We start from the raw sequence: 14,487 nt of genomic DNA, 5'->3' as shown, positions 1-14,487 counted from the left end.
CTGCGACTACTATAGAAATGGATTCACACTTTTGAATAATCTGTTTTAAGTTGATAAATTTTCAGCGCTTTGGATGGATTCAAATGATTTGGCAGCGGTTTATGTGTGTTTCAATATGAATTTGTGTGATCGATAAAGGATTTAAATGATTTGGTTGCGGTTTCTGCACTTATGAATCTGGAATTGGTATTGTCGATGGTGTAAGCTAGTGTCGAAACCCCATCTTCAATTAATGATGTTGTGCACTTCTCTAAACAGGGGTCTGAAAGTAGAATTGTTGGGTGCCTTGAGCTATACAGTTATTAGATCTCTTTCAATAACACTCAATTCCAAAGATTTTAATTGGTGTTATAATCATCAAGATAAAGTGTCTTGATGAGATTTAGTTGCTATCCTTCAACTGGGTAAAATAACAGAGGCAGTAGATTCAAACTTGCAATGGAAAAACTGGTGCATTCATCCTTACTGCATTCTCAGGGGAGGGGTGCTTAAATTCATCTTGGTGTCACAGCCTTTGCAGATTGAACTGGTAGCTGTTTTCCATGTTTTTGAATTTGGTGATGTTGATGAGTCAAGTCTTGATGTTTATTCCCACCAATATTTCATAGCTGGTGCCATGGCTACTATCCACAAGTGTTTCATGTTAAGAAGATTGGAAGCATTGATCAATTTGATAGGTATGTTTGCTTTTGGAATGAAAGCTTTGTTAGAATTACTTGGAAAACAAAAATAAATATGTCTAAGAATTAATCGAAATAATATTAGGCTTTTAGTTCCATCAAAAAATCTGTTGCGGGTTCTGTCACTAAGATGTGAAGACAAGGACCGTAAGAGAAAGAATTGGTCACCTAATGTGAATTCTAAAGATTTTTTTACACTAATCAGTTGTGGACATATGAGAAACAAGTTGTATTTTACTTTTTATTTAATTAAATTTATTTTTAAGTAGGGGTGTCCGTGGTGAGGTTTTGGTGCAGTTTAGAGCCAAAACCGCACCGCATATGCGGTTTGAGTTATTTAGAAACCGCAAATCGCACCGCGAACGTTCAAAACCACATTATGCGGTGCGGTTTGGTGCGGACGGTTTATGCGGTTTACATGCGGTTTGACTAATAATTTACTTTAAATTTAATGATAATACTATCATTGTCATCATTAACGGCTCACTAAGTGGTCATTAAGAAATTTGGTGGTCAAATAATTATGGTCATTAACTACTTATGAATATACATAAGTTAAGAAAACACAGTGACCATAAAATTATGGTCACTGAATCTTAGTTGAAAATGAATTTGAGACAAAAAATATGATAACTGCGTTCAATTTTGAATTAATTAAGATTACATTTTAAAAACTTAAGATAATGTCACTAATTTAGGACATCTCAAAATATTTTCAAATATATATATATATATATATATATATATATATATATATATATATATATATATATATATATATAATCATTAATTGATTTTATTAATGCGGTGCGGTTTAAACCGTAGTTTTATAATTGTAAACCACTAACCGCACCGCATAATGCGGTTTAACAAAAATACAAACCGCAAACCGCACGGCGAGTGTTTTAAACCGCGTTACGTGGTGCGGTGCAGGCGTTTTATGCGGTTTATTACACACCCCTATTTTTAAGTCTATGCAAGTATGAGACGTGTTAGACGCTTCCGGAGATAAAGGAACTTAACAGATGAAATAGATGCACGGAAGAATAACAACCATCAGTTTTTACTTAATTATCTTCATATTTATATTCTTTAGTTTACGGTTTTCCCTCAATCACACCTTCAATGAACATATCTTGTCCATTTGTTTTTTAGATTCTTTTACCCTATCTCTATTGACCAATTCACACGGTTTTCAGGTGATAATTATTGATATAATAATCATCAGTTACAGACCAGATTATGATATAAAACACAGTTTGAGTGAAACTTCTATTAGCATTTATCAGAAAACAAACATATATATATATATATATATATATATATATATATATATATGTTTAAATAATGAAGTTAAGTTATGTTATTACGCTGTTAAATCCGACAATAATACATAATACCGCCTGTTGTCTTTTTGTAATTATAGTACAACCAAGTTTATTGTTCTAAAAAATGATCAATGTGATGACATATAGATACAATTCAAAGCGTAATACAAACCTTTGTGAAAATTCTTGACATGTTAAAAGACACACCTTGTGGGAAAATATGACATTGTCCAAATTTCCTTTTCGAGCGCGTGAAAAAGAACACAGGAGAAAAAGGTAGTTCAAGTATAAATTAGGACATGCAAACCATTTCTTTTTTATTAACATCAACATGGCAAGGGAAGTAAGTTCTTCAAACTTGTTATTTCTCTCTCTGGCTCTACTAATCATCACACTGTTCCTCATACCAAATTTCACTTCTGCTTATTTGGAGGAAGCCAATGCTCTTCTTAAATGGAAAGCAAGCCTTGAAATCCCAAAAAACTCCTTTCTCTCTTCATGGATTCCCCTCCCTTTGAATTCCAGTGCTTCAGCTCCATGCACTTCTTGGTTTGGAGTAGTTTGCAATGCTGATGGGAGCATTCAGAAGTTGAACCTCACATCATCTAGATTAAAGGGTACGCTTCATCAATTTTCATTCTCTTTGCTACACAATCTTACGCATTTTGATCTCAGTTTGAACAACTTCTATGGCCCCATCCCACCAGAAATCCAACTTTTGTCCAAAGTTGTCTATCTTGATTTTTCAGAGAACAAGTTTTCTGGAGTAATCCCACCTGAAATGGGAAACCTACACCAGCTAACCATATTGTACCTATACTCAAACTATATATCTGGCTCAATTCCTTCATCATTGAGTGATTTGACATCTTTAAATGTCCTTCATTTGCACCAAAATCATTTGTCTGGTCCCATTCCTATTGAACTTGGGAATTTGAAGTCTCTCATTGATCTTAAGGTGAGCCACAATCAACTTAGTGGTTCTATTCCTTCATCATTGGGTGATTTGACATCTTTGAATCTACTTTATTTGCACCAAAATCAACTCTCTGGCCCCATTCCTATTGAACTTGGGAATTTGAAGTCTCTCATTCGTTTTAAGGTAAACGACAATCAACTAACTGGTTCTATTCCTTCATCATTGGGTAATTTGACATCTTTGAATGTACTTTATTTGTACCTTAATCAACTCTCTGGTCCCATTCCCATTGAACTTGGGAATTTGAAGTCTCTAACTGATCTTGGGGTGAGCAACAATCAACTTAGTGGTTCTATTCCTTCATCACTAGCAAACCTTAGCAACATACAGTGGTTGATCCTCAGTGTTAATAATTTATCTGGTCCAATTCCTATTGAAATTGGGAATTTGAAGTCTCTCACTCATCTTTCCGTGATGGGAAATCAGCTTAGTGGTTTCATTCCTTCATCATTTGGTGATTTGACATCTTTAAATCTCCTTTATATGTCTCACAATAAACTTGCTGGTCCCATTCCTAGTGAACTTGGGAAGTTGAAGTCTCTCACTGATTTTAAGGTGAACAACAATCAAATTAGTGGTTCTATTCCTCCAGAGTTTGGAAATTTAACTCAACTACAAAGACTTAAACTGTCTTCAAATCATTTGGTTGGAGAGATCCCAAAGGAGTTTGGGAAGATGAAAAGTATGTTGGAACTGTACTTGGCTGGCAACCAACTTTCAGGTGTTATACCTTTTGAGCTTGGATTTTGTGAACTCCTTGAAGTACTCGATCTATCCAAAAATAGATTGAATGGGTCGATTCCAAGAAATATTGGTCAATGGGCACAAATCCACTACTTGAATCTTAGTAATAACAAGCTCAGTGAGAAAATTCCATCGGAAATTGGTAAACTAGTTCATCTTACGGAACTTGATTTATCTCAGAATTTTCTTACGAAAGAGATACCATCTGAAGTTCAAAGTTTGCAAAGTTTGATAAAATTAGATCTTTCTCATAATAGTGTAACACCCCAAAGTTTGGAAAGCCAAGAAAAGAAAGTAAAGGAAACCCTAAATTTAAGAGGGACTCGACGAGTCAAAGGAAGGACTCGGCGAGTCGGAGCGGGATCCGGGTCGATAAGAAAGAGACCAACTCGACGAGTCGGCCAAGTGGACTCGGCGAGTCTGGTCTGTGCGAGGAAAACCCTAAATCTGGGGCTTGGAGCCTATTTAAGCATCTTAATCTTCTTCCTAGGGCTCCTTTACAGCCTCTTGCACCCAGAACGCCGCACTTTAAGCCCCCATTGTGTTCATTCAAGCTTTTAGCCATTTTGAGTGGTTTTAAGGAAGAAGAAGGAGTGAGAATCTTGGAGGCATCAAGGAGTGGCCTTGGATCTGAAGTTTGGGGAACATTTCAGAGCATTGGAAGGTATCAATTCGTTTCCTTCCTTTAGATCTTCTTTGGTTATGAGTTTTGGGGCTTTTAAGCCATGTTTAAGACCAATCTTGAGCTTGAGGTCCAGATCTGAGGTTGCTACCTCAGATCCATGTTTATTTTGGTATGTAATCCCATAAAGTATCAGCCATTGAGTGGAAATTGGAGTCTCTTGGTCCAAAACCCTAGCTATGGGTGTATTTTGCCTAGGTCTCATTCTCTACACGTAAAGTTTGCAACTTTACGTGGGAAATAGGCTTGGGGAGGGTAGATCTATAGTTTGGAGCTCATGCATGACTCGGAAGTCCTCTGCATGTAAGTGGATCTTAGTGGACTCGACGAGTCCTTCGAGTGGACTCGGCGAGTAGCTTGAAGATGAGGAGGAACTCGACGAGTGGGATGAACAGCTCGTCGAGTCGGATGAAGATGGGCATGAACTCGGCGAGTTGGATGAACAACTCGTCGAGTTGGATGAAGTTTGTCGTGTGCTCGGCGAGTCTGTTCTTAGACTCGGCGAGTCAGGTCGAGTGGTCCCAAACCCTTCGAGTTAAGACTCGAGTCAGCGAGTCGAGCCAGGACTCAGTGAGTTGGTCAGGACAGGAATCGGGAATCGGTAAACTCGGCGAGTCAGGGGCTGACTCGGCGAGTAGAGTCGCGAGTGGAAGGACTTTGGATTTATGAACTCGGCGAGTCAGTGGGGTGACTCGGCGAGTAGGGTTGACCTGGAAGGTTGACTTTGACCAGAGTTGACTTAGTTGACTGTCAGACTAAGTGTTATATGTATATTGATAGCTCGGAGAGCTAGAGGAGCAGCGGTTCAGGGGATTGTCGAGTAGCAGCCAGAGGTTTATCAGCAGGGCTCAACAGTTCAGGTGAGTTTCCTTCCAGTAGGAACGGGTCTAAGGCCACAATGCCGGCCCGTTTAGCTAGCAGTAGTTTCGGATGTTGATCTGATACAGCAGTTAGTATGTTTGATGCCTTCGTGGCTCAAACAGGAATTATGTGTTATGTGTTCCGGGCTACGGCCCGATGTAGTATGCAGTATATGTGAGTTTATGTCAGTTGATATGCTATGATATGTTGTAGTCAGTTAGCTTCGGACTTCGGTCCGATGTCAGTTTCGGACTTCGGTCCGATGGAGGGGACAAGGTCCCAGATAGTCAGCTTCGGACTTCGGTCCGATGGAGGGGGCAAGGCCCCAGTCAGTTAGCTTCGGACTTCGGTCCGATGTCAGCTTCGGACTTCGGTCCGATGGAGGGGACAAGGTCCCGGATAGTCAGCTTCGGACTTCGGTCCGATGGAGGGGGCAAGGCCCCAGTCAGTTAGCTTCGGACTTCGGTCCGATGCCAGCTTCGGACTTCGGTTCGATGTAGGGGGCAAGGCCCCGTTAGTCCGGACTTCGGTCCGATGCAGTGGGCAAGGCCCAATATGTGTTTATATGTTTTGTGTGTTATGTGGTAGATTGGGGGAGCTCACTAAGCTTCGTGCTTACGGTTTTCAGTTTTGGTTTCAGGTACTCGGTTTTCAAAAGAGGAGCTCGGGAAGATTGCAGAGCACACACCATAGTCAGTTAGCCTGGGAATGTTTGACTCTGATAATAATATTATGTTTTGAAATTAATACTCGAAAGTTATGTTTGACTTATGATACGTTTTATAAATCCAGTTTTAGTAATGTTTTAAAAGAAATTTTTTAGTCGTGATTTTTGGGTCGTTACAAGTTGGTATCAGAGCCTTGGTTTGAGGGATTCGGGCGCACTCCTGAGTGTGTCTGAACTCAAACTAAGGAAGTGGTATATAGTTTCAAAAGAAAAATCGTAATTACAAAAGAATTTTGAGAAAAGAAAACAATTTTAGAAAAAGCAAAAAGAGTTTTGAAAAGAGAAAAGGGTGTGGTGCATGCAATCAGCCGAGCTCAAGTAAGTACTCCCAATTTACCCATACAAGTTATATTATGATTATCAGTATCGGTTTCAGTTTCAGTTTCAGTTCCAGCTTCAGTAGAACAGCATGCTAGAATAGGACTAAGGATCTAGGATGATGCCTTATGTGCCTACTTTATGTGTTCAGCTTTATGAGAATTGCATGCTAGTATTGAGTAGACAGCAGTAGGATAGCCTGTGTAGGTTATGCCTGATAGCATGAGCTTAGCATTGTACGCTAGTGCAGTTTCTTGTTATGAGAATTGTTTTGCCTGAGTATGTTTCCTTTATCCGAATGCTGCTTGCTTTGTGCTTTGTGGGACTCTGAGTGATGAGAGTTAGCCATTAGGTGAATACGTTTCATCACATGTGATCAGGGTTGAATAATCTCAGAGTGTTGGATTTGGCCCTATTGCGCAGCTCTCGTTTGAGTCCAACCGTTCTAGGGATGAGTCTTCTACTTGAAGGATTATCTGAGCCTCGTCACATGTGATGGTATTAAGGTAGTGACTAATTGGCATTACTAGGAGGCCTTCAGCAGCTGAGGACTGTGTGGGTAGAGTCAGAGGTTCCCTAGGGCAAGCCTAGGATGAGAGTAGCCGAGATCAGTAGAAGAGTAAAGGGGACTGTGTGGAGTTGAGGTAACTCTTGAGGAAAGTATGGATAGATGTGGAAGGTAGTAGGGGCCCATACTACTGAAAGCAGAGGATCCATACTCAACTCAAGAGGGGCCAAGACGAAACCAGGAATGGGGTAGTGAGTGAGAAATCCCTCAGCAGTATTATGTAAATTGATCAGGATTTTGTTATATTTTCAGCATGGTGACATTGCGCGAGCTACCAGTTAGCAGTTCAGGTGTCGAGGAGGGGTCTGGCTCGGGCTTCGGAGCCGGGCAGCTTGATGATCAAATGAGGGATTTCATTTCCGCAGAGATTACGCGCAACATCATTGATCAGACTCCAGTGATTTTCGGTTCGGTTAGAGAGGCCATCGTGGAGCTCATGGACAGTCATCTTGAGGCCTTTAAGGCCGGATTAGTTTCAGGATAGATTGGGGCTCGTCTAGGTCCCGAATCTTTTGGAGTTCAGGGATCCATCAGGGAGGGAGATCCCATTTCGAGTTCCTGCCATCGGGGGGCAGGGGTGAGTGGGGAATTCTGTCTCCAAGAGAGACCACTGCATGATTGGATAGTTGAGGAAGTTTCGCGAGCCATTTGCGAGGAGCTGCCCGACATGGTTGTGAGGATCACTGATAGATTAATAGCGAGGCTTCAGGATCAGACATCTGTTGTTCAGTTAGCAGGCGTTGCCGTTGGGGTAACGCAGGAGCGAGAGTCGGGCAGGGAGTCAGAAGGGAAAAGGAAAATCGATGAGACTCAGGTAGCTACAGGTTCGGGTAAGAGGCCCAAGGGTCCAGATTTGAGGACGAGGAACTATCAGAGCCGCAGTCGATGCGGGAAGTGCGGAAGGACGCACATGGGTGTGTGTAGGCGTAGGAGTGGTGGCGATGCTGGGTGTTTCAAGTGCGGCCAGATCGGTCATTTTAGCAGAGACTGTGTTGTTACCATCGTCCAGGGGCTTGATCCGTTATGTTTCCATTGCAGTCAGAGGGGCCACAAGAAGGCCCACTGTCCGAGTTTGTATCCAGCAGGGCAGGTGCCAGCTCCTGCCCTTGGGACTTCGAGTGCCGCCAGCAGTTGTCGAGGCCCGACAAGGGTGCTCACGGCTCAGAGCCGAGTTTTCCGGTAGATTTCAGCAGGAATTCGAGCAGCACTGAGTAATGAAGGTGCGTAACTTTTGTTTTTCTGTCAGCTTATGTCATGATTATATTGTTATGGTTCTGCATCAAATTGTGGTATAAGTATTGTGTTATTGTGTGGCTTGCTTGTGATTATGTTATATGCCATTTGCATACCTCGGATAATTGGTTGGTAGTTAGGGGATGTGCTCTTATGGAGAAGGTTTCGGAGGATGCAATAACTATAGCATGGTTGGGAGAGATTTGGTTCGTTTCGCTAGTTCGGAGTGGTTAGTGTTGGGATGGATTGGTTAGATCCCTAGCTATGGCAGGCTTGGGCTCCTTAGCAGAATGATTATAGAATGGCAGCAAAGATCGGGATCTCTTTTGAGTGTGAAGCAGCAAGGGGTAAGCAGGATCGAAGTGGGGGAGAACCCTCCGGGGATACATGGATAAGAGTCTCGTAGACTCAGGATGAGTGTGCGGCCTCTGAGAAGAAATGGTAGTAGCACAGTTTTGGATGGATTGAGAAGTTCAGAATTTGGGGAGTTCGAGAACTTTTCCCAGCAGTTAGTTCATGTAATCGAGATGGTTAGAAGCTGGTTGGGAATCCAGGATTGGAGGACCACCTGTCGGACGCATGAGAGTCGGAATGAAGATCCTGAGAACGGGTAACAAGAGATGTTTTCGTATTAGTAGCCAGTGTCTGAGGCAGCATGCAGGTTGCGTAGATTCAGGACTTGGGAGGTTGGAAACTTCCCAACAATAGCTTCTTGTATCCGGATTAGTAGACGGTTGGTTTGGGAACCAAGCCGAAGGATTCCTCGACGAAGCGCTAAGTATATCAAGGATATAAGATGTCGAGGATGATGCAGAATTCAAAGTCTAAGGACTGTTTTTTTTAGAAATCGGGATGAGGAATCACTAGCGGGACTAGGGATAGTCAGGATGTTCTCGAGATAGTGGTAGTGTTGTAAGTCTGCGGGGGTAGCCGTAGCATTCACAAGCAGTCAGATAGCAGTAGTAGTGTTGTAAGTCTGCGGGGGTAGCCGTAGCATTCACAAGCAGTCAGATAGCAGTAGTGGTGTTGTAAGTCTGCGGGGGTAGCCGTAGCATCCACTAGCAGCCAGATAGTATTAGAGAGTTGTAAGTCCGCGAGCGTAGTCGCAGCCTTTTATCAGATTGGTAGGTAGCATGAGCGCGTGTTAGACGCGGGAAAGCAGTTGTACCCACCAGTTCGGGTGCAGCAGTGAGGATATGGGAATCCACGGGTTAGCTTTCGGATTTCCCAAAGGGATCAGTTATGGCTGAGTCAGCAATTTGGGCTATAGATCGTCACATCAGTTATGAGATCAGAGTCGCAGTGGACCGTTGGGGTTCGGGTATGTTGTGGGCTACCGTCAGTCTGGGAGCCATCATGTTGTTAGTCGTGGAATTGATGATGTCAGAAGGTGACGTATGAACCCGATCGGTTGGATCGGAAGGTTGCTAGAGCCACAGTGCCAGGATAACTAGTGGAAACTAGTCCTAGAGGAAGATTTCGTTCAGGAGTCGTGGAAGCGACTAAGTGAGGAGTCCCTTGACTCCACAGTTGGGTTGGAGTTCAGTGTTTCAGGCAGCTCAGTGTTTTAGCCAGTTCAGTGTTTCAGGCAGCTCAGTGTTTTAGCCAGTTCAATGTTTCAGGCAGCTCAGTGTTCCAGCCAGTTCAGTGTTTCAGGCAGTGCAGTGTTCCAGCTAATTCAGTGTTTCAGACAGTTCAGTGTTTCAGGCCGTTCAGCGTTTTAGTCGGTTCAGCGTTTCAGGCAGTTTAGTGTTTCAGGCATGTTCATTATTGCAGGTAGTTCAGTGTTTGGAAGGTTTCAGGGTTTTGGGTCAGTATTAGTTTTGTGTTGGAATGCAAGTGCTGACGGTATAGTTGGTTGATTTGGAAATGGCAAGTCTCTCTCAGCAGGATCAGTTGAACCTTCTGCCAAGTGTAAGTGGTCTGTAAGGATAGCTAGGCAGGTAGCTTTTCATTCAGGAGGAAAGGCTCGAGTAAGTAGGAGATGAGTAATCAGGTGGGATAAAAGCAAGCTGGTTCCAGCAGCATCGTTTCAGTACGAGCGGCAGGATGGATAGAACAGTTATAGATAATCGAAGTATCTTTAGAAGTCGCGGGAAGAGACTAGGAGTTTGCGATGGAGTGTAGTGACCGGTGGGAGTCCGGTAACTCAGATATAGGGAGATTGGTTAGACCAGAGTAGTCTCAGTACATCCGGTAGGCGGATGGGAGGCATCAGAATTGTCAGTCGGAGGAAGTAACGTTGAGGAGATTATGGGAAAGAGAAGGATCCAGTATGTTCCATCGGTAATGATCGGCATGGTGAGTGGCTGGAGTGTCGGACGAAGGGGTGTTAGATTTTCCAGACAGAGAGTTGGAGGCAGTTCGCAGGCAGTTGATCATAGCAAACTTCGAGGACGAAGTTTAGTTTAAGTGGGGGAGAGTTGTAACACCCCAAAGTTTGGAAAGCCAAGAAAAGAAAGTAAAGGAAACCCTAAATTTAAGAGGGACTCGACGAGTCAAAGGAAGGACTCGGCGAGTCGGAGCGGGATCCGGGTCGATAAGAAAGAGACCAACTCGACGAGTCGGCCAAGTGGACTCGGCGAGTCTGGTCTGTGCGAGGAAAACCCTAAATCTGGGGCTTGGAGCCTATTTAAGCATCTTAATCTTCTTCCTAGGGCTCCTTTACAGCCTCTTGCACCCAGAACGCCGCACTTTAAGCCCCCATTGTGTTCATTCAAGCTTTTAGCCATTTTGAGTGGTTTTAAGGAAGAAGAAGGAGTGGGAATCTTGGAGGCATCAAGGAGTGGCCTTGGATCTGAAGTTTGGGGAACATTTCAGAGCATTGGAAGGTATCAATTCGTTTCCTTCCTTTAGATCTTCTTTGGTTATGAGTTTTGGGGCTTTTAAGCCATGTTTAAGACCAATCTTGAGCTTGAGGTCCAGATCTGAGGTTGCTACCTCAGATCCATGTTTATTTTGGTATGTAATCCCATAAAGTATCAGCCATTGAGTGGAAATTGGAGTCTCTTGGTCCAAAACCCTAGCTATGGGTGTATTTTGCCTAGGTCTCATTCTCTACACGTAAAGTTTGCAACTTTACGTGGGAAATAGGCTTGGGGAGGGTAGATCTATAGTTTGGAGCTCATGCATGACTCGGAAGTCCTCTGCATGTAAGTGGATCTTAGTGGACTCGACGAGTCCTTCGAGTGGACTCGGCGAGTAGCTTGAAGATGAGGAGGAACTCGACGAGTGGGATGAACAGCTCGTCGAGTCGGATGAAGATGGGCATGAACTCGGCGAGTTGGATGAACAACTCGTCGAGTTGGATGAAGTTTGTCGTGTGCTCGGCGAGTCTGTTCTTAGACTCGGCGAGTCAGGTCGAGTGGTCCCAAACCCTTCGAGTTAAGACTCGAGTCAGCGAGTCGAGCCAGGACTCAGTGAGTTGGTCAGGACAGGAATCGGGAATCGGTAAACTCGGCGAGTCAGGGGCTGACTCGGCGAGTAGAGTCGCGAGTGGAAGGACTTTGGATTTATGAACTCGGCGAGTCAGTGGGGTGACTCGGCGAGTAGGGTTGACCTGGAAGGTTGACTTTGACCAGAGTTGACTTAGTTGACTGTCAGACTAAGTGTTATATGTATATTGATAGCTCGGAGAGCTAGAGGAGCAGCGGTTCAGGGGATTGTCGAGTAGCAGCCAGAGGTTTATCAGCAGGGCTCAACAGTTCAGGTGAGTTTCCTTCCAGTAGGAACGGGTCTAAGGCCACAATGCCGGCCCGTTTAGCTAGCAGTAGTTTCGGATGTTGATCTGATACAGCAGTTAGTATGTTTGATGCCTTCGTGGCTCAAACAGGAATTATGTGTTATGTGTTCCGGGCTACGGCCCGATGTAGTATGCAGTATATGTGAGTTTATGTCAGTTGATATGCTATGATATGTTGTAGTCAGTTAGCTTCGGACTTCGGTCCGATGTCAGTTTCGGACTTCGGTCCGATGGAGGGGACAAGGTCCCAGATAGTCAGCTTCGGACTTCGGTCCGATGGAGGGGGCAAGGCCCCAGTCAGTTAGCTTCGGACTTCGGTCCGATGTCAGCTTCGGACTTCGGTCCGATGGAGGGGACAAGGTCCCGGATAGTCAGCTTCGGACTTCGGTCCGATGGAGGGGGCAAGGCCCCAGTCAGTTAGCTTCGGACTTCGGTCCGATGCCAGCTTCGGACTTCGGTTCGATGTAGGGGGCAAGGCCCCGTTAGTCCGGACTTCGGTCCGATGCAGTGGGCAAGGCCCAATATGTGTTTATATGTTTTGTGTGTTATGTGGTAGATTGGGGGAGCTCACTAAGCTTCGTGCTTACGGTTTTCAGTTTTGGTTTCAGGTACTCGGTTTTCAAAAGAGGAGCTCGGGAAGATTGCAGAGCACACACCATAGTCAGTTAGCCTGGGAATGTTTGACTCTGATAATAATATTATGTTTTGAAATTAATACTCGAAAGTTATGTTTGACTTATGATACGTTTTATAAATCCAGTTTTAGTAATGTTTTAAAAGAAATTTTTTTGTCGTGATTTTTGGGTCGTTACAAATAGACTCTCTGGTTCCATTCCTGATGCTTTTACAAGTTTGCCTCGTGGGATTGATATCAACCTTTCTTACAATAAGCTTGCAGGTCCGGTCCCCCTTTTCCCTAACATTGTGAATGCGTCCTTAGAAAGCAATCCAGATTTGTGTGGGAATGTTAAAGGAATGAAACTTTGTCCAAGTCGAATTATGAAGAAGAAAAATGGTCCCTTTCATCATAAGCTTATCCTTGTAATTATGCTCCCTCTTATCGGGTCTGTTTTACTTGGTGTGCTCACGTATGGCCTCATTGCTAATCTACAACAAAAGAAAAAGTCTCCACAAAAACCATCGGACGAAGAAAGTGGTGATTATTTCTCTATTACAAGCTTTGATGGAAAAGTGGTGTATGCTGATATCTTGAAGGCAACAAATGATTTCAATGAAGCATACCGCATTGGGACTGGAGGATATGGGACTGTGTACAAAGCGGAGCTACAACCGAACAATGTGGTAGCCGTTAAGAAACTTCACCCATCATCTGAGAATGTTGATCATAATGGATTCCTTAATGAGGTACGAGCATTAACCAACATAAGGCATCGAAACATAGTGAAACTCTATGGATATTGCTCCCACGTTCGCCACTCATTTTTGATTTATGAATACCTTGAAAATGGAAGCCTTGAATCAATCTTAAGAAGCGATGTCTTAGCAAAAGAATTGGATTGGTTGAAAAGAGTAAATATTGTAAAGGGTATTGCTAATGATTTGGCTTATATGCATCACGATTGCTCACCTCCTATAATTCATAGAGACATATCCATAGCCAACATCCTTCTTGATTCTGATTATGAGGCGCATATTTCTGATTTTGGCACGTCCAAGCTTTTAAAGCTAGACTCTTCCAACTGGACCGCAATTGCAGGCACCTTTGGTTATATCGCACCAGGTAACACAACCTTGTGAGTTTAGTTCTACATCTTCTTAAGTTTTATGATATATAGAAATATGTATAAATATGTTAGAATCTTGTGGGGTTGATATAGCTTTTTTTTTTTGTTTTTATCTCATGTTTCTTTGGATGTAGAGCTTGCTTATACGATGGTGGCAAATGAGAAATGCGATGTGTATAGCTTTGGAGTTATTGCATTAGAAGTGATAATGGGAAAGCATCCAGGAGATCTCATAACATCTTTACCAACATTGTCTGATGATGATGATTATCTGGTGCCAACAAACGTGGGAGATAGTCGGATACCTCCTCCCTCATCCCAAGTTGAGAAACAAGTTAAGTTGGTTTTGAATCTCTCAAGAGCATGTTTGAACTCCAATTCACATGAAAGACCAACAATGCAACAAGTTTCAAATCGGTTAATGAAGGATCTGCTTTGAATTGACATCTCTTGCCTGATCAATATATTGTACTTTCAGTGTTCTTTTTTACTTTTCTTAAGTTCCCTATATGCATCTTGTCAGTATGTATTCATTTGAATGGCTTTTTGTTAAGAAACTTCACATATGTTTGTAATACTAAACAAGTACGTCAATGCAGATTGCTATACTTCTAATGAGCTAGTCAATGAAGATTTCTATACTTCTAAAACTCACTGCTGGAAAACAAGGAAAATGCCATACACATATCCCCCAAACAACAAATTATGTAAACTTTTGTTGGTATGATTTTTATATTTGTTTCAGTTTTTATTTATTTGCTATTTACATGTTTTAAAATGAATAATTATTATAATGACTTCATATTTTAAAAAAAATACATCTGTGAATTTTACCACACAATTGTATTCTCACACAACGTGTGGCTAGTGGCTACACACC

General features: G+C 42.8%; 1 protein-coding gene across 1 annotated transcript; it reads left to right on the top strand.

The window, feature by feature from the left end:
* The first annotated feature begins 2,339 nt into the window (after positions 1-2,339).
* LOC111918574 (probable leucine-rich repeat receptor-like protein kinase At1g35710) lies at positions 2,340-14,046 on the top strand. The gene is made up of 3 exons (XM_023914213.1): positions 2,340-3,948; positions 12,761-13,603; positions 13,742-14,046. The coding sequence occupies exons 1-3, from the start codon at positions 2,340-2,342 to the stop codon at positions 14,044-14,046; spliced, it is 2,757 nt and encodes a 918-aa protein (XP_023769981.1).
* Positions 14,047-14,487: the final 441 nt, after the last annotated feature.

This window comes from Lactuca sativa, chromosome 3 (genome assembly GCF_002870075.4).
Source record: "Lactuca sativa cultivar Salinas chromosome 3, Lsat_Salinas_v11, whole genome shotgun sequence".
In the NCBI taxonomy this organism is placed as follows: Eukaryota; Viridiplantae; Streptophyta; class Magnoliopsida; order Asterales; family Asteraceae; genus Lactuca; species Lactuca sativa.
The sequence above is the reverse complement of the archived record's forward strand: the minus strand, read 5'-3'. Positions and strand labels throughout refer to the sequence as shown.

Excerpts from the sequence above, each read along its gene's own strand:
- LOC111918574 (XM_023914213.1), top strand. The coding sequence starts at position 2,340 with ATGGCAAGGGAAGTAAGTTCTTCAAACTTGTTATTTCTCTCTCTGGCT. Across the intron at positions 3,949-12,760 it reads GATACCATCTGAAGTTCAAA|GTCCGGTCCCCCTTTTCCCT; the intron begins GTTTGCAAAGTT and ends ATAAGCTTGCAG. Across the intron at positions 13,604-13,741 it reads CTTTGGTTATATCGCACCAG|AGCTTGCTTATACGATGGTG; the intron begins GTAACACAACCT and ends CTTTGGATGTAG.